This window comes from Podarcis melisellensis (assembly GCF_964234715.1).
Source record: "Podarcis melisellensis genome assembly, chromosome: 2".
In the NCBI taxonomy this organism is placed as follows: domain Eukaryota; kingdom Metazoa; phylum Chordata; class Lepidosauria; order Squamata; family Lacertidae; genus Podarcis; species Podarcis melisellensis.
In genome coordinates, this window is record NC_138529.1 from 9463132 (window position 1) to 9487106 (window position 23975).

The window sequence follows — 23975 nt, forward strand, 5'->3', positions numbered from 1 at the left end:
ATCACACACAACACAAAACACTGTTGCTGTATGGAGGTTTTATTTTATTTATTTATCTTATATTTTGGAAATGTACATCCAAGTTTTTTTTCCCCTTTAATTTTTGGGGGTCCCCCAAGCCAGTGGGGTCCTAAGCTCTATCTGGTTTAGCTTATACGTAAATCCGGCCCTGGCTTTAACCACTGAGCCCTACTGCCTCTTTACCAAGGAGGGAGGGAGCTGAGCAAAGAGCAAGCGCCCGGCCCCGCCCACAACCCTCAGGCCGGTCACTATGGCGACCCACTTCCGCTCGGGCGGCCGCTCTGGCCGCGCCGCCTCGCTGGCTGGGCCAGGTCTTCCAGCCACGCCCCCTCCCTCCCTCCTCCCGCTTCCCTGCGCTCCACCGCGGCGGGGACGGAGCAGCCCCTTCGCCGCTTGCAGCTGGGTGAGTCCGGGCCCGGAGGATCGCTGGCAACGGGGGGGGGGGGCGCAGCAACGTGCTCGCTCCTCTGGAGACAAAGGCACCTGCTGCCCCTCCGTGCTTGGCAGAGGAAAGTGGGGGCTTTATTATTATGGGATGGCAGTGGGGGTGGGTGCATGCGGGGGGGGGGAGTATTGCACTGGGTTGCGATCTGGGGCAGAGGCTTTGGCCTGAGGATTCCGCCCCCCCCCCCCTTTTGCAAACTTGCTGTCAAGTTATTGCAAGTTGGGGTTTCTCGGCGGAGGCTGCAAGAAGCGCGGGGTGGCGGGGCTTTTGTTTCGCTGCCCATCTGGGCTAGGAAGGGAGCATGTGGCGGCGATCCCCGGGGAAGAGTTGCAAGCTTGGGAGCGCACAATGGGGCTTTGTTCGGGGAAGTGGGGCGGGGGCCCGCATGGTTAGGGGTCGGGGCCGAAGGGGGTGCGCGACCTGCGCGCGGGAAGCCGAGCGAGGAGTCGCAATGGGCAGAGGCTCTCCGGCTCCTGCTCAGCAAAATGGCCTGCTGCTGAGATCTTCAGCGCTCAAAAAGGAAGTTTGCATTGCAAAGCCCCGAGGCGAACAACGTCGTGCAGCTGAGAAAGGGGGACTCTGGCCTCCTGTGCGGTTGTTCTTCCAATGCCTGCAAAAGGCACGCTTTTGCAGACACTAACTCAACGTGGCGAAGCCCTCTTGAAAACATGGCATGGCCAAGTTGGAAGGGACCCTGAGGGACATCCAGCCCAACCCGCAGCAATGCAGGAATCTTTTGCCCAACCTTGGGCTCGAACCCATGATGAAGAGCCTAACGCTTTGTTGACTGAACTGTCCCAGGTGGTGGGGAGCAGCAGGGACGCATAAGTGTTGTTGCATTGTGGGGTAGGGTGTGTTCTTGTAGGCCAGTTGGTGCCTCAACTGGATCCTGAAGAAGATGCCGGCGGGATTTTTGCGTGGAGCAATTATTGTGGTGGGACAAAGTTAAGGTAAAGGGACCCCTGACCATAAGGTCCAGTCGTGACCGACTCTGGGGTTGTGGCGCTCATCTCGCTTTATTGGCCAAGGGAGCCAGCGTACAGCTTCCGAGTCATGTAGCCAGCATGACTAAGCCACTTCTGGGGAACCAGAGCAGCACACGGAAACGCCGTTTACCTTCCCGCCGGAGCGGTACCTATTTACCTACTTGCACTTTGACGTGCTTTCAAACTGCTAGGTTGGCAGGAGCAGGGACCGAGCAATGGGAGCTTACCCCGTCGCGGGGATTCGAACCACTGACCTTCTGATCGGCATGTCCTAGGCTCTGTGGTTTAACCCACAGCGCCACCCGCATCCCGGGAGAAAGGTGCCCCTGTAGTATTGCCCAGCAGGCTGGGCTCCTGAAGGACAGGGCCTCCCCACGTTGCTAACCTCCCAAATTCCATAATAACCAGCCAGCATAGCCGTTGGCCATGGATGATGGGAGTTGTGGAGCCTATCATCTACAGGGCCTCATGTTCCGCCATCCCTGTAGCAGTGGCATTGGTGCATTCACAGAGGCCAAGAAACAATCCGTTTAAGTTGACGGTGAATTGCGAGAAGCAAGGTGCAAATGAGTCAGTAAGTACATCGGATGACACACTTGTACCCTGTGTAAGTGATCACCCTGGGTTCTGTAATAACGTGAGTTGGAATTCCCATTTCGCCCGCATGCCTTGAGAGGGTGGGGAAAACACCCACTCTTCCTGGTTTGCGATTATGAGACAGGAGTCCTTTTTAGTCAGAGTGTGTGTGTGTGTGTGTACTCCATGAGTGAGCTTGGGGCAAGAGTGGGAACATGGCAGCAGGCTTTGGCCTACACATGTTCACTAAACTGTCTGCTGAGTACACACCCACACAGTTGTGTGTGATCGGGGATGCTGCTTTTGCAGGGTCCCTGATGGTGTGTTTATGTGGGGCCTAGTTTATACAGTATGTGCGCTTAGTGCAGGGGTCAGCAACCTTTTTCAGCCATGGGCCGGTCCACCGCCCCTCAGACCATGTGGGGGGCTGGACTATATTTGGGGGAAAATATATATGAATGAATTCCTATGCCCCACAAATAACCCAGAGATGCATTTTAAATAAAAGCACACACTCTACTCATGTAAAAACACGCTGATTCCCGGACCATCCGCAGGCTGGATTGAGAAGGCGATTGGGCCACATCCGGGCCCCGGGCCTTAAGTTGCCTACCCCTGGTTTAGTGTCTCTGCAGTTGCGGTCCTGCTCACCTCCACCCCCAATGCACATGGAGCAATTGCATTGTCTGAGAAAGGTGCTAGCAACTGATGGTGTTCAGTGGAACAAATGTATCTGCTAGCCCAAAATGGAGTGGCTGGGTGTGCATGTGTCGAGGGATCAGTTGGCGGGGGTGCTACTTAGAAAGGCTCGATTGAAAGCCTTTGAAGGCTGGATTTTTTTGTCACTTAATGCTGTAAATAATGGTGTACAAATTGGAAGGTGCAATTAGCTGTGCGCCTGCCGAAACTCCCTCTCCTGCTTAAGCATTCAAAGCATAGCTTCCCTGCTTGTCTCCTTTTATCTGGTTACTATAATCTGCCCATGCCCAGGAGCACTCTTCACACATTTCTTGATAATGGAAACTGGACTTTGGGGAGCTCTGGTCCAAGGCCAGTGTTAAGGCAGACTGTCTCTTCAACCTTAAAAGAAGGTGCTCCAAACTCATCTAACAAGGGAGCCAACTTTTCCCCTATGGTTTCCTCCTGTCTCAGGGATGGGAAAGTAAAGGTTAGAGGGATAACTAGAGAGGAGAGGGAATCCTGGAATCTGGAGGGAGGAGGGAGGGAATAAAGAGAGAGGCTGAGGTCACATCCACACCATACATTTAAAATACGTGGATCTTGGGAGCTATAGTTTTGTGAAGGGTGCTGGGAATTGCAGCTCCGTGAGATGTAAACCATAGTTCCAAGAATTCTTCGAAGTAAGCTGTGTTTCTTAAAATGCTATAAACACGCTTTAAACTTGTGGTGCGGTTATGACATCAGAAGAGAGTGTACCACCTGGTACGCAGGCTAAGACCCTCCCTGCCCACAGAATGTCTTGCAAGAGTGGTGCATGCTCTAGTTATCTCCCGCTTGGACTACTGCAATGTGCTCTTCGTGGGGCTACCTTTGAAGGTGACCCGGAAACTGCAGTTAATCCAGAATGCGGCAGCTAGACTGGTGACTGGGAGTGGCCACTGGGACCACATAATACCGGTCCTGAGAGATCTGCATTGGCTCCCAGTACGTTTCCGAGCACAATTCAAAGTGTTGGTGCTGACCTTTAAAGCCCTAAACGGCCTCGGTCCAGTATACCTGAAGGAGCGTCTCCACCCCCATCATTCAGCCTGGACACTGAGGTCCAGCACCGAGGGCCTTCTGGCGGTTCCCTCCCTGTGAGATGTGAGGTTACAGGGAACCAGACAGAGGGCCTTCTCGGTAGTGGCACCCACTCTGTGGAACACCCTCCCTTCAAATGTGAAGGAAATAAGCAGCTATCCTATCTTTTAAAGACATCTGAAGGCAGCCCTGTTTAGGGAAGCTTTTAATATTTAATGCTGTACTGTTTTTAATATTTGATTGGGAGCCGCCCAGAGTGGCTGGGGAGACTCAGCCAGATGGGTGGGGTATAAATAAAAAAAATATTGTTATTGTTATTATTATATTACATGGGAGGAACAGGTCGGCGTTTCACTGAAGAATGAAGGGAGAGGGAGCTGAGCGTTGGGACACCGGATGGAACCTGCTGTCCTACTGTAAGGGAAAGTCTAACTGTTGTTAACCACCTTCTTTCCCCTCGATCTCGTGAAGCCTCTTGGAACCGACTGCCAGGATGGCCATGGGAGTGCGGGATCAATACGAGCCCGTGGCCGAGATTGGCATCGGGGCTTATGGCACCGTCTTCAAGGCCCGCGACCTGCAGAGCGGCAAGTTTGTGGCCCTCAAGAACGTGCGGGTGCAGAACAGCGAGAACGGGTTGCCGCTGTCGACCGTCCGTGAGGTGGCCTTGCTGAAGCGGCTGGAGCACTTTGACCATCCCAACATTGTTCGGTGAGGGGCGTGACGGGGGTGTGTGTGTGTGACTGCAAGGATCCCAGGGTGGGGCTTGCGAGTGTGTGCTTTGTGGCATGTGCTGCAATCGATTTCTTTCAGGGGCGGGAGAGGAAGGAGGCCGGCATTCCAAGGCTACCTGAAACAATGGCCTCTGAATGTTAAGACACACCTATTAATTCCAAAGGTATAGGTTGGGGCGGAGAACCTGTGGCCCTTCAGATCTTTTATTTTTAAACACACTATTCATATTTAAATTTTTATCCATAGGAAACCTAGCTGAAGTTATAAAGACCAATGATGTGCATGGTTTTTGCTTCTGTAGTAAATTAGCTGTAGAATATCCATGATTATGTTATTTTTTATTGCATTCCAAGTATTTTAACAAGTTTACCATTTAATCATTGTCCTTATCCCAATAAGGCTCTCCAGAGAGTTCAGTGGGCAGTGGCAGGATTTTATTAGGGGTATCTTTTGTCCACCGAGCAAATCTATACCCTTGAACAGAAAAGTAATCTATCATGTCTCATTCCTTTTATTTGTAATGTCAGTTTTTCTAGTAGAGCATTGTGCCAAATTGTCCATTCCTGTATTGATCCTCTGGCCCTGTGGGTCAGCAAGACTAGTGGTCAGGGACATCTGAAGGGGTGCAAGCATGGTAGAGGGAGAGGCTGAGGCTAGAATGGGAGAGAGACGTGCTCTGTACATACTCAGATATAATCTTATCACAGTGTGATGTTCCAGAATTGATGGGACTATTGAATATGTGGTTATGACCAGAGGCCCAGCTCAAATTAAGGCCTTGGTCTTGACTCCTGTAAGCCCGGAGGAACTTGTGTTATTGCTTGGCCTAAGTCCCGCCATTTTTAATGTTCCAAAACCCTCTTTGAGAATTGCACTAGCATGAACACAAGCTAGGGATAGGGGGAAGGACGCTCACGGACGAAACCTATAGTGTTTGGGCCTGGATTGTTGAAATGGCTGGCTTATATCATGACCTATAGGAGTCATGGAGACCCTCCCGAAAGAGCCCATTTCAGAGTGAATGGCTCTCCTTTGACTGGAGCAGACATGTCTTTGTTCTTGGGCCAGTTGGAATTTTGCCTGGTTCCCCTTAAGGCTGGGATTTCTTAAGAACTAGGAAGGAAGCGGGCTCCTTGCAGACACCCACAGTGCGTTTGTCTGCCTCTGTTCCTGCCTCTGGTTCAAATTTGTCTGCTGCACCCTTTCCCAAAAAAGTTATGCAAACTGTAGGCCAGGCTCCTGTTCACTTAGTGAAGAGCAGAGCAAGGTAGCCAGCGGATGTCGCTGGACTCTGATTCCCATCATCTCTTACCATTAACCATGCTGACTGGGGCTGATGGGAATTGGAGTCCAGCAATACCTGATGGGCCACATGTTCTCCATGATTCCATGCCAGCTGGAGATGCAATTCAGCTTCACCTTTACTGTCCCCGGAGTCTTGCGATTGAAAACTGGCACCCAGGAAGGTGCTGGCTGACGGGAAAGATCCCCCTCATTGCTCCTACCTTTTAGGAAGTGTTAGAGACTCAGATCTATAAGCTAGGCGCCAAATGGCTCCTTAAACCAAGGTTAGGATGGCCCTAAAGTCTTTTCAAATGATGCACGATCAATTAAACATCTGGCTAGTTCAGATGACAACCTTGAGCTAGGTGAAGAGCTTTGAGAACTTAAAGAAGAAAAGTCCCTTGGTCCAGGGACAGTCCACATCTATATTGGCCTATTCCAACCTCTTTTTCTTAATGGCGACATGGACCATTCATAACATTATTTTTTCACAACTGTGAGCAGGGCAGCGGGGGGTGGTGTAAGTGACGACGAGCTGCAACAATTAACTATTGCGTTGTTCACTGCTCCTGGCTCAGGCTGCACAGAAAAAGCATTTCGGTTCCTCAAATTCATTATGATTGTTCAGATAAAATAAAACTGATAGAATTCCACAGGGTGGGGCATTAGCGAGTGAAAACAGCCCAGTTCCAGTGATCTCTAGGCATGCACCTCCAGTTGGTATCCTGGCGCCAAGGCATCTTCACTTGGTTGCAAGTAGTTGAAAGCCTGGCGTCTGGCTAATTTTGAACACTGCTTTCAGGGGTGGTAGCAATTTCTGTTGTTGGCCCATTGGTTTGGTGTGTTTTGTGGGGTTGTTGTTATTTTTTGCATAGGGGCAATAGTTAGGTTTGTTAGGGGAAAGGGTAGAGTCAACCTTGGAAGATGGGACTTCCTCTTTAATTAGGGCTGCAACCCTAAATACACTGAATGGGAAGCAATTCCGTAAGCAGTGACAGCTGGGGTGGGGAGCCTCAGGCCTAGAGACAGCCATGGCCCTCCAGGCCCCTCTGCTCCTTGACACATCTCTCACTGGCCCTGCTTTGCCTTCTCCTTGAGAGTTTTTGCCTGGCTGGAATGTGTCCTTGATCTCTGATTTTGGGTCTTGCTTCCCTGGATGGAGAGAGGGGTTGCGTTTGTGTGTGGAAACTAGCCTGCTCTGTCCAAAGCTCAGCTTGCATTTAATAATAATAATAATAATAATAATAATAATTTTTATTAATACCCTGCCCTCCCCAGCCAAGGCTAGACTCAGGGCGGCTAACAAGCAATAATAAAAACAAGTTGAATGAATACAACTTAAGAACATGATTAAAATACAACATTAAAATATAGAAACATTAAAATATTAAAATGCAGCCTCATCACAGGAGGAGAAAAAAAAAAGAAAGAGGGGGAGGGAATCAGATTGGCTCCAAGCCAAAGGCCAGGCGGAAGAACTCTGTCTTACAGGCCCTGCGGAAAGAAATCAGATCCTGCAGGGCCCTGGTCTCATGAGCCTGAGCGTTCCACCAAGCCGGAGCCAGAGTTGAAAAGGCCCTGGCTCTGGTTGAGGCTAATCTAACTTCCTTAGGGCCCGGGACCTCTAGGGTGTTGCTATTTTTGGACCTTAAGGCCCTCGGTGGGGCATACCGGGAGAGGCGGTCCCATAGGTACGAGGGTCCTAGGCCGTGAAAGGCTTTAAAGGTCAAAACCAGCACCTTAAATCTGACCGTGTACTCCACTGGGAGCCAGTGCGGCTGGAAAAGCACTGGGTGAATATGCTCCCATGGCAGAGACCCTGTGAGGAGCCTCGCTGCAGCATTCTGCACCCGCTGGAGTTTCTGGGACAGCTTCAAGGGCAGCCCCGCGTAGAGCGAATTACAGTAGTCAAGCCTGGAGGTGACCGTCGCATGGATCACTGTGGCCAGGTTGGGGCGGGAAAGGAAAAAAGAAGCTAAAGAGGACTTTGCCCTCTTGCCTTTAGCTACATCCACCACGGCATCCCAAAGAGGGCTAAAAATGGTTCCCTATCCCTGAACCAGCGTTTGAATGTACATTTTGAAAAAGGCAGCTGATGTCTGCACAAACTGCCTGTGGCCTTTACACAGCCCACTCTGCTGCCATTTTCCTTCGGGCCCAGACTGGGGTTTTCAGGTGGTGAAACCTGTTTAAGGCTCCCCCGTCGGTAATTCAGACAGCGCAAAGGCAGTGGAGTCAGCAGAGAACCCCTGCTCACGTCCCTGGCCTGGAAACCTAGAGAGGAAGGGAGCAGGACCAACTGGCCCCCGAGTGAAAAAGAGGGGATGTGATATACATTCCCTGATGGTCCTGTTCCTTGTATCCTGAACCTTTAAAAAAGCAGCTCACTTCCCACAATGCTTTGCTTCAGATTTCACTTATGGTCAGTGCTTTAAAAAAAATGTTTAGGGGTACTCTCATTTTCCTACTCATATTGAAACACTGCTCCTCAATTTAGATTCATAAAATGTTTAGGGGTATGCGTACCCCTGCGTCGGCCCGGGGGGGGAAAGCACTGCTTATGGTTATGCAGGCCTGCTCACATGGTACAGTGGTACCTCGGGTTAAGTACTTAATTCGTTCCGGAGGTCCGTACTTAACCTGAAACTGTTTTTAACCTGAAGCACCACTTTAGCTAATGGGGCCTCCTGCTGCTGCTGTGTCGCCGGAGCACGATTTCTGTTCTCACCCTGAAGCAAAGTTCTTAACCCAAGGTAATATTTCTGGGTTAGCGGAGTCTGTAACCTGAAGCGCATGTAACCTGAAGCGTATGTAACCTGAGGTACCACTGTATATGTCCATCTGCTTCCACTCTTCCTGCTGGCTGCAGGTGGGGTTGATCTCTCCTTCCTTTGGGGAGACTCAGAAAGGCCAAACCCAGAATCTGGGTCCTCCATTGAATCAGACTGGTTCCCCCACCCCCCAGCTCTCTGAGTTGTTTCCTGACTAAGGGAGAGCAGAGGTCTTGGTTAAGCAGACGGTTTACAACCCCGATAGTGTTTGCCTTGAGAGACAATTCTCAGCAGAAACTGCAGGGGGATTGTGGGGGAAATTGCAAGGCTGGAATGGGAGGAGGACTTCGGAGAGGAGCAAGCGAGGGTGGAGCAGGGGGGATATGGGAGGAGAGAAAGTGTGAGGGCTGTAGGATGCCACACCTGGGAGAGGTGGGTCTTGAGGCCGGAACGGAAGGGTTCTGGCAGATGAGCAGGCAGTGAAAATACCCTGTGCCTACAGCAATATGGGTCTGGAAGGTGCAGTTTGTTATGATCTGGGCCAGAATTAACAGTGGGCGGGGCGGCATAAGTTAGAGCAAGTGATGTTCTCGCAGTTTCAGTGCTGTGGCCATAGCCTGTTGGCAGTCTGCATCATTTCCAGCCTTATTAAAGCCATACCTCCGGATGAATACGCTTCAGGTTAAGCATTTTCAGGTTGTGCTCCGCAGCGACCTGGAAGTAATGGAACGCATTACTTCCGTGTTTCACCGCTCATGCATGCGCAGACGCTCAAAATGTCGTCACACGCATGCACGGAAGTGGTGAAACATGACTCACGCAGTCACGTGTTACGTTTGCTTTGGGATTTGAACGGGGCTCCGGAATGGATCCCGTTCGCATCCAGAGGTACCACTGTATTATTATTATTATTATTATTATTATTATTATTATTATTATTATTATTATTTTGTTATTAGAGTTTATATGCCAGCCTATACCCAGAGGTCTCAGCGTGGTTCACAGAAAAAACACACACTATATATAATCAGAATAAAAACAGCAACCCAATAAAAAAAACCCTCAGAAAAGAGCTCCATTTTAAAAGGGTATAGGATGTCAAACAGATCAACCAAAGGCCTGGTTAAAGAGCAACGTTTTTGCCTGGCTCCTAAACGTGTATAATGAAGGCAGCAGGCGAACTTCCCTGGGGAGAGCAGTCCACAGAATTCATTACATCAAGACAGGGGTGGGGAATCTTCATCCCCCTGGCCCCCAGGCCACACACCCCTCACTGACCCTTGCTTTTCACCCTCCTAGGGTGTTTTGTACCGTAGGGAATGTGCCTTCGGACTCTGGCTTATCTACGAAGGTCCGATTTATGTTTCTCCTTCTACTTTTTCCGTCAGCCTTGGGCTATGAAAGGTTCCTGATTTCTGCGTTTGGAGAAGTGCCTGGATCACACCAGCCCTATTTGAGGCTCTTATTTGGAGCTTCCTTTTTTTAAAAAAAAATAACTTCCCAATGTCACAAGCTCCATCCTTCCCTCCCCCCCCCCCCCCCGCGGTAGTTCTGGAGCACTTTATAAGCATCTTCCTCACCCTGTAGGCTAATGGATGTTTGCACGACAACACGGACGGAGCGCGAGACTAAAGTGACGCTGGTCTTTGAGCACGTGGATCAGGACCTGAAAGCGTATTTGGAAAAAACGCCACCTCCCGGCTTACCCGTGGAGGTAATAAAGGTAAACATCCCTGCAAGCATCCTGAATTGATGTTGGGATGGTACTTGGGAGGGGGCATCTGAATATGGGGTCCCTAAGGCATTTAAAGGGATGCGGGTGGGTTAAACCACAGAGCCTAGGGCTTGCCAATCAGAAGGCCGGCGGTTCAAATCCCCGTGATGGGGTGAGCTCCCGTTGCTCAGTCCCTGCTCCTGTCAACCTAGCAGTTCGAAAGCATGTCAAAGTGTAAGTAGATCAATAGGTACCACTCCAGCGGGAAGGTAAACGGCGTTTCCGTGCGCTGCTCTGGTTCGCCAGAAGCGGCTTAGTCATGCTGGCCACATGACCCAGAAGCTGTACGTCGGCTCCCTCGGCCAGTAAAGCGAGATGAGCGCCACAACCCCAGAGTTGTCCACGACTGGACCTAATGGTCAGGGGTCCCTTTACCTTTTTAAGGCATTTAGAGTGCGGCTGTTGATGCAACATGCTCTTCTTTCCCCTCTCCTCCTCCCAGGACATGATGCACCAGTTCCTGAGCGGCTTGGAATTCCTGCATTCAAACTGCATTGTCCATCGTGACCTCAAGCCGGAGAATATCCTGGTGACCAGCTCTGGTCAAGTCAAGCTGGCTGATTTTGGCCTGGCTCGCATCTACAGCTGCCAGATGGCTCTGACGCCACTGGTGAGTCTACTGGGTCCCGTGAAAGGTCCAAGGGCTTTTGCTCTGGCTTGCGTGACCAGCTTGGCACATTGACTAGGGAATTCTCACATCTTTAGATCTTTTCAGCCGATACAGGGTGGGCGGCTCTCTGTCTGGTTCTTCTTCTGTTGATTTAAGCACAGCATGAAAAGGAGACTGCCAGAGCACCCATGGGGCAGGTACGTTACACTGTATGGATGGAGAACAACCTGTGGCCTTCCAGGTGTTATGGGGACTCCAGCTCCTGCCGGCATGGCCAGTGGGAAGTGGTGGTGATGGGAGTTGCAGTCCCAGCAGTATCAGGAGGATACCAGGTTCTCCACCCATGTTACACAGAAGACCATTTTCAGGCCTGGGTGTCGGGGACTGGACTGAGGAGGAATGCTGGGGACTGCCCCGTCCCCCCACTCTTCTTGAACCTTCCCAAGAAGAGGAGGGCATTATAGATTTAGAACAGTGGTTTGCAGAAGGTTCAGAGGCTGCAGAGGGGAGAAGCTGGGAAATGTTGGGAGAGCAACAGGAAGAAGAAGCAACAGGGGAGAGACAGTTGACAGACTCAGTGTCTTTAGAAAACATTCCTGACCCCCCTCTCCCAGGACCAGGCATGCATTGAGAGTAGTAGAACAGAAAGCTCAGAGGCAGAAGGCACAGATCAGCCAGCACAGGGATGACGTAGAATAGGAGAGATGGGACTTTACTCAGAACAACGCCATTATCTGAAAGTTGACCTCATCCGTCTCTCTCTGTGAATATTGAGTGAAATACCATGGTAAGAACTTCTTGTTTTCCCATTTCTGGCTGCCAGCCGTGATCTGATTCCCTGGAGCCTGACTCTGGGACACAGAGCTGCAGATTGTAAGGCTGTGCTGAATCCCAGCCGAGGCTGGCTGACCAGCAACGCCCTGGGACGTAGAACGAGCTGGGTGTATCCCACTGCCAATCAAAGTAGCAGCCAGAAAGGCCATCATCCCATGTAGCTGAAGGGAATGGCATTTGGCTCCATGCCCAGCATGTCTCTTGAGAACTAGGTCCAAAGTGCACGGGCTGCTCAAGGGATTTTCGTGGTGGTGCATTGAGCGGAAGCGGGGGGGGGGCGCTTTATAAACAAGCCGCCTCCTTCACCTGTGAACCCTTGCTAAATCTCTGCCGCAGGTCGTCACCCTCTGGTACCGGGCTCCAGAAGTGCTGCTCCAGTCGGCCTACGCTACCCCTGTGGACCTGTGGAGTGTCGGCTGCATCTTTGCGGAAATGTTTCGGAGGAAGTGAGTGGCGTGGGAAGATCGTTCGCTTGTGGGGGCGGTGGCGGCAGGGTTGGCACATCTCACCAGGCGCAGGGAATGGGGTGGTATTTTGGCTGAGCAGATGTGGCCTTTGTCGTTAGAGGGGTTCCAACACAGCTGTCGGGGGCACCGCTGTTGGGTGGGAAGTTGATTTGCTGCAGCTCTAGTGCTGTGTGCCAAAGGCACCGTATGTTCAAAACAGCAGCATCCCACTTCAAACAGCTCTGGCTTCTCCCAAAGCATCCTGGGAACTGTAGTTTGTTATGGGTGCTGAGAGCTGTTTTGGAGAGTTCTCGGAGTGGTTTAACAATCAAGCACACTTCCCAGAATTCAATGGGGGACGCTATCGATTACTCAAAAGTGGTACAGTGCTCCTTTCAATGGGTAGTATGGATGGAGCCAATGTGCCTTCAGTAACTGGCACAGCAGGGCACATTCTGTGGCAAGGACACCCCTCCTTTGGGAAAGAGCAAGTACAGTGGTACCTCGGGTTACAGACGCTTCAGGTTACAGACTCCGCTAACCCAGAAATAGTACCTCGGGTTAAGAACTTTGCTTCAGGATGAGAACAGAAATCATGCTCCGGCGGCAGCGGGAGGCCCCATTAGCTAAAGTGGTACTTCAGGTTAAGAACGGACCTCCGGAACGAATTAAGTACTTAACCTGAGGTACCACTGTATTACACTTATTTTCCACTTCCGCCATGTAGCCCAAAGTGGAGGACATAATTCCCCCTTACCTCATTTTATCTCACAACAACTCTATGTCAGAGGCTAAGTGTCTGGCCCAAGTCATGCAGCGGGTTTCATGGGCTCACGGGTTATGTCAAATGTACCCCGCTCCAGCTTAATGGGAGCAGTGAGGCACAATGGGGTGGGTGGTTTAGACACAAGTAGCGTGTGAGATGTGAGTCCCAAGAATACGTTACGTCTCCTCACTCTTCTGAAGACCTGCCTGCTGCCCCTCCTTGCTTTCTGTGTGCTTCAACAATATAAACTCTGCCAAGGATTTGCAAACTGCAGTTGGGGGACTGAAATTGTGAATTTCTGGGGCACGTTCCACTTGCTAGATGTCCAAGCCCTCAGCACAGCTGGAAGACAATAGATTAGGGCTGGGCCTGCCCAAACCTCCTGTCTTGCTTATCTTTCGGGCTGAGGACTGCTAGGCAGGGAGGAGTTGGTGATCTGCTTTGCAGAAGATGGAGTGACAACAGATGCCGTTGGGGGCAGAAGCTTGCAAATGGTTTGGGGGCTTTCTTTTTTCCCTGCTACAATCACGCAGGCACTTCTGCTATGTTGTTCAGGCTTTGGGGGAAACGACTGTTTGGGAAGGAATTTGTAGCTGTAGTAGTAGTAGTAGTAGTAGTAGTAGTAGTAGTAGTAGTATATTATTGCCATATTTTTCCATGTATAAGACTAGGTTTCCCCCCTAAAAAATAATGTCAAAAATTAGGGGGCATCTTATACACGGATACATCTCCCTCCATTTTCTTAAATCTGTGTCCCCAAAAATAGGGGGCGTCTTATAGACAGGAAAATACAGCATTTATATGCCTCTCATCTGACAGGGTTGCCTCAGCCACTCTGGGCAGCTTCCAATAAATTAAAACATCAAACACAGTAAAACATCAAATATTGAAAACTTCCCTATTAAGAGCTGCCTTCATAATAATAATAATAATAATAATAATAATAATAATAATAATTTATTATTTATACCCCGCCCATCTGGCTGGGCCTCCCCAGCCACTCTGGGCGGCTTCCATAAAAACCAAAAATACAGTAAAATATCACACGTTAAAAACTTCCCTGAACAGGGCTGCCTTAAGATGTCTTCTGAATGTCAGGTAGTTGTTTATCACTTTGACATCTGCTGGAAGGGCGTTCCACAGGGTGGGCGCCACTACCGAGAAGGCCCTCTGCCTGGTTCCCTGTATCTTTGCTTCTCGCAATGAGGGAACCGCCAGAAGGCCCTCGGCGCTGGACCTCAGCGTCCAGGCAGAATGGTGGGGGTCGAGACGCTCCTTCAGGTATACTGGACCGAGGCCGTTTAGGGCTTTAAAGGTCAGCACCAACACTTTGAATTGTGCTCGGAAACATACTGGGAGCCAATGTAGGTCTTTCGAGACCGGTGTTATGTGGTCTCGGTGGCCGCCCCCAGTCACCAGTCTAGCTGCCGCATTCTGGATTAGTTGTAGTTTCCGAGTCACCTTCAAAGGTAGCCCCACGTAGAGTGCATTGCAGTAGTCCAAGCGGGAGATAACCAGAGCATGCACCACTCTGGCGAGACAGTCCGCAGGCAGATAGGGTCTCAGCCTACGTACCAGATGGAGCTGGTAAACAGCTGCCCTGGACACAGATTTGACCTGTGCCTCCATGGACAACTGTGAGTCCAAAATGACTCCCAGGCTGCACACCTGGTCCTTCAGGGGCACAGTTACCCCATTCAGGACCAGGGAATCCTCCACACCTGCCCGCCTCCTGTCCCCCAGAAACAGTACTTCTGTCTTGTCAGGATTCAACCTCAATCTGTTAGCCGCCATCCATCCTCCAACCGCCTCCAGGACCTTCACTGCCCTCACTGGTTCTGATTTAAAAGAGAGGTAGAGCTGGGTATCATCCGCATACTGATGAACACCCAGCCCAAACCTCCTGATGATCTCTCCCAGCGGCTGCATGTAAAGATGCCTCCTAAAAGTCAGTTAGTTGTTTATTTCCTTGACATCTGATGGGAGGGACTCAGGATCTGGCAAACTAACAAGACAGAAAAACACAATAGTTAAAAATAAATTAAGCAAAACTTCTAAAAAAATTAAGAGCATTCAAAAACGTTTTTAAATCGATCACATATCCTCATAGCTAATAATGTTAGGGTTGTCAGGAAGATTTCTAGGTGCCTTAATATTAGGGGAAAAAATCAAAACAGTGTACAATGCATAGTAAAATATAATATCATGATTAAAAAAAATATTCACATCGTAAAAACATAAAATAGAGCAGCATTCTCCTCCCAATGCTTCTTGGTGAATTAATATGATTCAGTATTTGGCTCAACGTTGGCTTGCAACTGTGTGCTCATTCGCCTTGTGTGTTTCTGAGATCACTGTCTTTGTTCAAGACGCCGCAGCGGTGAGGTGGCATCTAGATTGGTCTGTCAACTCAATCTGCGTATTATTTGGCATTTGAGAATGCTCATCAATCTCTCTGCAAACCCTCCTTGTCATGCACTGTCAGAGCAGTCAGACGCCTTCTTGACCACCCCCTCCAACCCTCTAAGAAAAAAAGCTGCTCAAAGAGACTTTTGTCAATTGGTTTTGTGTCTAATCCACTGCTTTTCAACTGGAGGCCACTGCTGCCTGGCGTAAGATGGGTAACAGCAACCATTTGTTGTTGTTTAGTTGTTTAGTCGTGTCTGACTCTTCATGACCCCCTGGACCAGAGCACGCCAGGCACTCCTGTCTTCCACTGCCTCCTGCAGTTTGGTCAAACTCATGCTGGTAGCTTCGAGAACACTGTCCAACCATCTCGCCCTCTTTCGTCCCCTTCTCCTTGTGCCCTCCATTTTTCCCAACATCAGGGTCTTTTCCAGGGAGTCTTCTCTTCTCATGAGGTGGCCAAAGTATTGGAGCCTCAGCTTCAGGATTTGTCCTTCCAGTGAGCACTCAGGGCTGATTTCCTTAAGAATGGAGAGGTTTGATCTTCTTGCAGTCCATGGGACTCTCAAGAGTCTCCTCCAGCACCATAATTCATAAGCATCGATTCTTCGGCGATCAGCCTTCTTTATGGTCCAGCTCTCACTTCCATACATCACTACTGGGAAAACCATAGCTTTTACTATACAGACCTTTGTTGACAAGGTGATGTCTCTGCTTTTTAAGATGTTGTCTAGGTTTGTCATTGCTTCCCTCCCAAGAAGCAGGTGTCTTTTAATTTCATGACTGCTGTCACCATCTGCAGTGATCATGGAGCCCAAGGAAGTAAAATCTCTCACTGCCTCCATTTCTTCCCCTTCTATTTGCCAGGAGGTGATGGGACCAGTGGCCATTATCTTAGTTTTTTTGATGTTGAGCTTCAGACAATATTTTGCGCTCTCCTCTTTCACCTTCACCTGCCATCAAGGTTGTATCATCTGCATATCTGAGGTTGTTGATATTTCTTCCGGCAATCTTAATTCTGGCTTGGGATTCATCCAGCCCAGCCTTTTGCAACCATAACACCATACAAATAAATAATGTTGATATATTAAGAAGTGGGTCCCCAGATGGTTATTTAGATTAAGGTAGGTTTCAGGTTTGAAATGGCTGAGGCATGGCACATCAGGTGTCCATTTCTGTTCAGATGTTCAGGTGCAGAATGGGGCGTGGCGCAACAGGGAGTAGCTGCCAAAAAGATGTCTGCCTCCTTCCAGAGCATTTTTACATGAGTGCTTCCTGCACTTTTGGCTCTCCACCTTGACATCGAAGTGCAGAAACTTGGCATGTAGACTTGGCTTCACAAAGTCCTGTTGAAGAGATCTTCTTGTGCAAATCCCTGGTTCCACCAAAAGATGGGGGGAAGCAGAGCCATTCATGAGCCGGTGTGGTGGTTAAACTCGGACCTGGCAGACCAGGGTTCAAATCCCCACCCAGCTGTGAAACTGCGAGACTTTGATGAGCCAGTCACTGCCTGACTTACCTCACAGAGTGATGGCTAGGGTCAAATGAGGGAGAAAGGGTCGGTCGTAAATGTAGCAGTGGTGGTGTTTCTATAAACCTTTTTAAATAAAAAGTTCTTAATTTTGAAAGTTGTCGTGCTCTCCTTGAAGACTTCCTTGGTTGTGTATGAGAGAGAGAGTGGTTCATGAAGTTGCTGTGTGTATGATGAAATCCTCTGTAATTGCTTGGTGACATTACAGTGGTACCTCGGGTTACATACGCTTCAGGTTACAGACTCCACTAACCCAGAAGTAGTACCTTGGGTTAAGAACTTTGCTTCAGGATGAGAACAGAAATCATGCTCCAGCGCCGCCGCAGCAGCAGGAGGCCCCGTTAGCTAAAGTGGTACTTCAGGTTAAGAATAGTTTCAGGTTAAGAACGGACCTCCGGAACGAATTAAGTACTTAAACCGAGGTACATGGACAACTGGGGAAGGGTTAGCCTTCCAGTTGACCAGTGGGATGAGTAACTGGACTATCCTGAGGTGCTACAACCTTATCAATAGATCTGTTCTTGGCCTCACCCCGTCTCTCATTGTTTGCTAGCCACCATTGTCTGGGGCACGGCTTGGGACAGGGAACCCTGTCTTTGCCTGGTGCAATTTTGAATGTAACGTTTCCTGGTTCTGTGGCTCAAGTCGCAACTGCCTTGTGACGGACTGCCTGTAATACAGTCCCAGTATTGCAGGGACACAATATATCACATGTCCTGCACGTGAACTCAAAAAAACTGATGACAGAGGTTTCTGGTAATTCATGTTTAGGGCTTGCAATGACAAGTAACCACAATTCCTTTTTGTCTTCTCTGCAGGCCCCTCTTCTGTGGCAACTCTGAAGCTGACCAGCTAGGCAAGATCTTTGAGTGAGTCTCGCCTTTTTGTTTGCTCCAAAGGGCTGGCGAAAGTCACTGGGGGAAAGGGAAATCTCTTTCGTTAGGTCATCTGCCTTACTCAGCATAATCGTGCATGACTCTGCTCGTTTTTATGAGCGTGCTAAGTCAAGGCATGTGTATGTGTAAGAGAAATTCCTCATTATTATTATTATTACTACTTAGTAAATTCTGGCCTGGGGTCCTGAGGGATTTCTCCCCACCTTTTCACATTGCCTCGTCTTAGTGACTAGTGTGTGTTCTCCACTGCAGAGCACAAACCTGCCTGGTGATGTCGCCTGGAGCTATCTGCTCTGACAGCCCCAGTTAATTGAAGGTTGCACTGGGTTTGATGATTGCTGGTTAGCAGGAAAAGATCCTGACTTGCAGCAAGGAGTTGAAATAGGTGGTCTCTGGATAATGAAATTTGTCCGTCTGCGTGCACAAGTAGACTTCCAAGTTTTCTAAATATGCTGCTAGCATAAAGGGTAAAGGGACCCCTGACCATTAGGTCCAGTCGTAGCCGACTCTGGGGTTGCGGCGCTCATCTTGCTTTATTGGCCGAGGGAGCTGGCGTACAACTTCCAGGTCATGTGGCCAGCATGATTAAGGTGCTTCTGGCGAAACTAGAGCAGCGCACGGAAACACCGTTTACCTTCCCGCCGGAGCGGTACCTATTTATCTACTTGCACTTTGACGTGCTTTCAAACTGCTAGGTTGGCAGGGGTCAGAATATGCTGCTAGCATAATGAATGCAAATGTTGGATTATTTAGTCTGTCAGATCTCTTAAACTCATTCCAACATTGTGAGAAGGTAAAGTAGTTCAAGGTGCATGTCTCACTCTTGAAGTGGGACAAACAGAAGAAAGGAAGGGAAAGAGGAGTGGCAAGAATGATCAATGAAACCCCCCACTTAGACAATCCTGTATGTGTCTACTCAGAAGTAAGCTTAATTGGGTTCACTGGTGATTACTCCTGGGCAAGTGGGCTCAGCCTCACAAAAATCAAAAGGATTGTTTCCTAAAGATTTCCTTGAAAAGCACAAGAATTTGAAATTTTAAGAAACCGAAAAGTTACGAAGGTTCCAGGGTGACTTAAACTGTAAAACGTTGGAAGAGGTAATTAAAAACAAAAATCGAAGCGGATAATTTTAGGGGATCTACTTCTGGCACAAGGGACGCGGGTGGCGCTGTGGGTTAAACCACAGAGCCTAGGACTCGCCGATCAGAAGGTCAGTGGTTCGAATCCCCGTGACGGGATGAGCTCCCGTTGCTCGGTCCCTGCTCCTGCCAACCTAGCAGTTTGAAAGCACGTCAAAGTGCAAGTAGATAAATAGGTGCCACTCCGGCGGGAAGGTAAACGGCGTTTCCGTGCGCTGCCCTGGTTCGCCAGAAGCGGCTTAGTCATGCTGGCCACATGACCTGGAAGCTGTACGCTGGCTCCTTCGGCCTATAGAGAGAGATGAGCGCCACAACCCCAGAGTCGGTCACGACTGGACCTAATGGTCAGGGGTCCCTTTACCTTTACTTCCGGCACAATCACAAGAGCAGTGTGATATGGGAATAGGTGAGGCAAGGGGACTGGGACACTGCAGTCCAAAGGCCCATCTAGTCCAGAACTCTATGCTCACCGTGGCCAACCCCATGGACAGGAGCTGAGCACAACAGCACTCCCACGTTGGCCAACGCTGTTGTAGTGGGCATGAACCAGACGTCCCGGGTTCAGGTCTCAGGTGACTTGACTAAAGACCAGTTTATTACAGATCTTAAGGCAGGGGTGGGGAACTGGATCCGCCTCGTGGGCCAGATCCTTATATCTCTACCCCACCCCACTCCTATGCTCCAGGTCTGATAAGTGGATATCTGCCATCATGGGCGATTGACCCATTCTTGCCAACATAGTTTGAAATTAAACTGGTTGGGCAAAGACACAGCCCACAGTGTTGGTGATAACTCATCAACAGGGCTCATGAAACCAGATGAAGAGAGCGTGTGTGGCCAGGGAAACCCAGCCAGTTGGGTGGGGTATAAATAATAAAAATTATTATTATTTATCAATTATTAATAGCAGCTGCTAATTGGTGGTTCTGGCACACTTGCTTATCACCCAGCACAGCGTAAGGCAGGTGAACATGGCCTGACCGAACTTGACACATGGGCCAAATGGGGGTGCCTGGTGAGCAGAATTTGGTCTGTGGGCCAGAGCTGTGCTCAGCATCAGTTAAGGCTGTGGAGACATTGAAATAGACCGGCAGTGGCAAAATCAGGAGAAACCAGTTTGCGTAGCTCAGGAACTGACATGCTGCTGGGGTGATGGTCTTGAACCCTGGTAACCTCCCGGGCCCCACACATCTTGGCAGAGGGCTGCCTTCTGGGGAAGCCACCGGGCGACTCTGGCTCACGATCTCTCCTTGACTTGCAGCCTGATCGGGCTCCCATCCGAGGAGGACTGGCCCCTGGACGTGTCTCTGCCACGCTGCGCCTTTGCTGCTCGCTCCCCGCAGCCCGTCGAGAAGTTTGTGCCGGAAATCGAACCCCTGGGAGCTCAGCTGCTGCTGGTACGTTCCATAGAAATGGGCAGGTCACCGTGTGAGGCAGGGAGAATAGATCAGGGGAGCGGGTGGATCTGAGATCTGGAGTTGGAATGATGGTTAAAAGCATGAACTATGCCTCCCTCCCCCACGGACCCAGATTTAATCCTGAATATGCTGGGTGGCCTTGGCCTTACTGTTTCTGCCACGGTGGCTTCAAGAGTGGATTAAATGCACTTAATATTTATGCAGCGCTCTTCTCCAGAAGTTGGGATCTACTCTTCTTGTGCACTGTGAGGGCAGATCTTAGTGTGGTTTGGGCAGCACTGCATGAGCGATGTGCATATGTTGAATGCCTTCTATCCATGCCCAAGGGATGTGGGTGGTGCTGTGGTCTAAACCATTGAGCCTCGGGCTTGCCGATCAAAAGGTTGGCGGTTCGAATCCCCGCAACGGGGTGAGCTCCGGTTGCTCTGACCCAGCTCCTGCCAACCTAGCAGTTCGAAAGCACGCCTGCGCAAGTAGATAAATAGGTACTGCTGCGGCGGGAAGGTAAACGGCGTTTCCGTGCGCTGCTCTGGTTTCGCCAGAAGCGCCTTAATCATGCTGGCCAACTCCCAACTCGTGTCCTCTTCCCTGACCATTGGCCTTGCTGGTTAGGGCTGACGGCATTTGGAAATCCGGCAGTATCTGGAGATTAAGGGAGGGTTTATCATTTCTGTTAAGCAAACTATCTGAAGAAGTTGTCACACGGCCAAGTCATTGGCTCTTAGTGACCTACCTTTGGGGAAAATTTGTCTGTGGAAGTAAACAGGCAACAAATGTCGGTGACTCAGATGTTTGGTAACTGGGAGGGACTGCTGGCTTTTCATCTGTTCAAGCTGTTGGCGATCACCGCCGTATGAATAATGTGCCGTGTGAACTCGCCCTTAGTCATAGGATGATGCGGGGCAATGTTTTCGAAATAGGATGCGAGAGACGTTCGAGAGCTGTAAGCTGTGTAGCAAGAAGAATCCTTGGAGTAAGGCACACTGTGTCCCAATTTCGGGTTTGCACACATTCAGGGTACCCTCCTGCAGATCTTGCGCAGAGGAGGTCTGGACCCTGTTCTGCTTGCGATGAAAAATGATGTGATATTCATTTTACATTTTGTATAATTTACTGTTGGAGTGGCACACAAAGGATGAACAAGTTAAATCTGTGATGATAGATTGGGCAAGAGTTGTTGGACATAACATAATGTTTGAGGATTGTGGAGGAAAGGGGTCAAGTTCGCTGCATGTATGGTGTTAAAGGAAAATGTTATGAAAATGATGTATAGGTGGTACTTAACCTCTGTAAAACTAGCAAAGATTTATCATAAGAGTGATATTCTATGTTGGAAATGTAAAGAAAGAGAAGGTACTTTTTACCATATGTGGTGGACTTGTCCCAAGGTGAAAGACTTCTGGGAAAAGATTTATAATGAATTGAAAAAAATGTTGAAATATACATTTATCAAGAAACCAGAGGCCTTTCTTCTTGGAATAATAGGTTTGGAATTGCCCAAGAAATATGTTAGATTGTTCTTGTATGCCACAACTGCTGTTAGAATTTTTCTGACCAAAAATTGGAATAAGTACCAACAGTGGAGGAATGGCAGATGAAGATGATGGACTTTTCGGAGCTAGCCAATCTGACCAGAAGAGTCCGCGACCAGGAGGAGGAGGAGGAGGAATGGAAGAAATTTAAAGACTATTTAGTTAAATATGTTAAGATAACTTAAATAGAATTACTTGCGAGTACCAAATTGGCCTAGGATTTAAATATGTGATGTTGTAGAATACTATGGATAAAAGTTAAAATGAAAAGAAAGATGTTAATTGGACTAAGTAAATTTTATGTAAAATTAGCTTTGGAAAACTGCTACAATGATTTATATGGAAACTCAGCCGGGGGAGTCGAGGAAGTCATCTAACAATGTTAACAAAAGTGGAACTTCTATAGTTAGGATATATGTTTGTTTGTTTGTTTTTTGATGTTGTCTTTTTTTGTTCGATGATATGTTTGTTTAAAATTTGGAAAATTTAATAAAAAAATTGGGGGGGGGGGAGAAAAATGTTGTGATATTCATGTTTCCCACTCTGTCTCCCTCTAGGAAATGCTGACATTCAACCCGTACAAACGGATCTCTGCCTTCAAAGCGCTGCACCACCAGTACTTCCGAGACCAGAGTGCAGGTGAAGGCTAGCGGCATCCCAGCAGGTCCCTGGCAAGGGGCGAAAAGACTGTACACAAAAAGACTTTGCGTGTGTATGAGGATAATTGGCCCCCCGCCTGGAGGCTGCAGTCAGACCGTCTCCCAAGCCCCCTGGCTGTGCTGGGACTTTGAGGGGCGGGGAGGGGGCTGGAGCCGTTGCCAACATGCGGAACAAAAACGAAAAGGTGCCTGTTGCAGGACGTGCAACGCCGAAATCCTTCCTGCCCTGGAAATAACTAGGATTCCTGTGGTATCTCTGTGCCAACAACACCCTCGCAGATGTACGCGCACACTCACTTTCTGTGTTCCTGGGTTGAGTCCCAGCACTGTTCTTGAAGGTCAGTTTGTGTTTTGAGACAGCCCAGTTAGAGGCTTCTCTCTCTTGCCATCCGAGTTCATAGCCAAAGGCGTCTCCAATAACTTTTTTTTAAAATGAATAAATTTTTTATAACAGTTTACACACAATAATGTTCCTGCCTTTTATCACATTCCTGTGGCTAAGAGTTTGACACTAAAGCCTTGCCTTAACTTGTTACACTGAGCGCCGTGAAAGCGGGAGCAAAGGATATTTTTGTATAAAGTATTCACAATTCATTTTAAATAATTTTTTTGAAATGACACGACACTGGTCAGGAGAGACCTACGTAATCGGGGATCTGGGCATGGGAGATCTGCTCAGATGGAGAGATCATCTGATTCCAGTCATTGATGTGAAGTTTTTCTTTTCTTTTTAATATAAAAAAAGCTTCCAAAAACGAAATTTCAATAAAGAATATGGATGGGCAGGGGGCCAGGCAAGTATAGCTTGGTCTTCCCCCGTTTCTGTCACTTGAAGATGTATCGTGTTTTTATTAGTATGATGAATGAACAAGTGTGTGTGTCTGGGAATGGGTTGCTTGAGTGCTGATCCACTGATATGTGGAGGCAATTTCTGCTAGGTCCTGAAATGGAAATCTCCCACCAACTCAATCTGGTGGTGAAAAATCTTTGCTTTTTTGAAATGGGAATCTTAAAAGTTGGTTCCAAGAATCTGATTTTAAGTTGTTGTTTAGTCGTGTCCCCTGGACCAGAGCATGCCAGGCACTCCTGTCTTCCACTGTCTCCTGCAGTTTGGTCAAACTCATGCTGGTAGCTTCAAGAACACTGTCCAACCATCTCGTCCTCTGTCGTCCCCTTCTCCTTGTGCCCTCCATCTTTCCTAACATCAGGGTCTTTTCCAGGGAGTCTTCTCTTCTCATGAGGTGGCCACAGTATTGGCACCTAAGCTTCAGGATTTGTCCTTCCAGTGAGCACTCAGGGCTGATTTCCTTAAGAATGGATAGGCTTGATCATCTTGCAGTCCATGGGACTCTCAAGAGTCTCCTCCAGCACCAGAATTCAAAAGC

At 49.0% G+C, this 23975-nt stretch overlaps 1 protein-coding gene across 1 annotated transcript; it reads left to right on the forward strand.

Annotated features, from left to right (window-relative positions):
• Positions 1 to 271: 271 nt before the first annotated feature.
• CDK4 (cyclin dependent kinase 4) lies at positions 272 to 23424 on the forward strand (the record flags this gene model as incomplete). The annotated part of the gene is given in 9 exon segments (XM_081898877.1): positions 272 to 346; positions 348 to 424; positions 4261 to 4500; positions 10167 to 10302; positions 10796 to 10963; positions 12134 to 12243; positions 17765 to 17815; positions 20243 to 20378; positions 22489 to 23424. Coding segments are annotated over 9 exon segments (1086 nt in total). The 3' UTR covers positions 22582 to 23424.
• Positions 23425 to 23975: the final 551 nt, after the last annotated feature.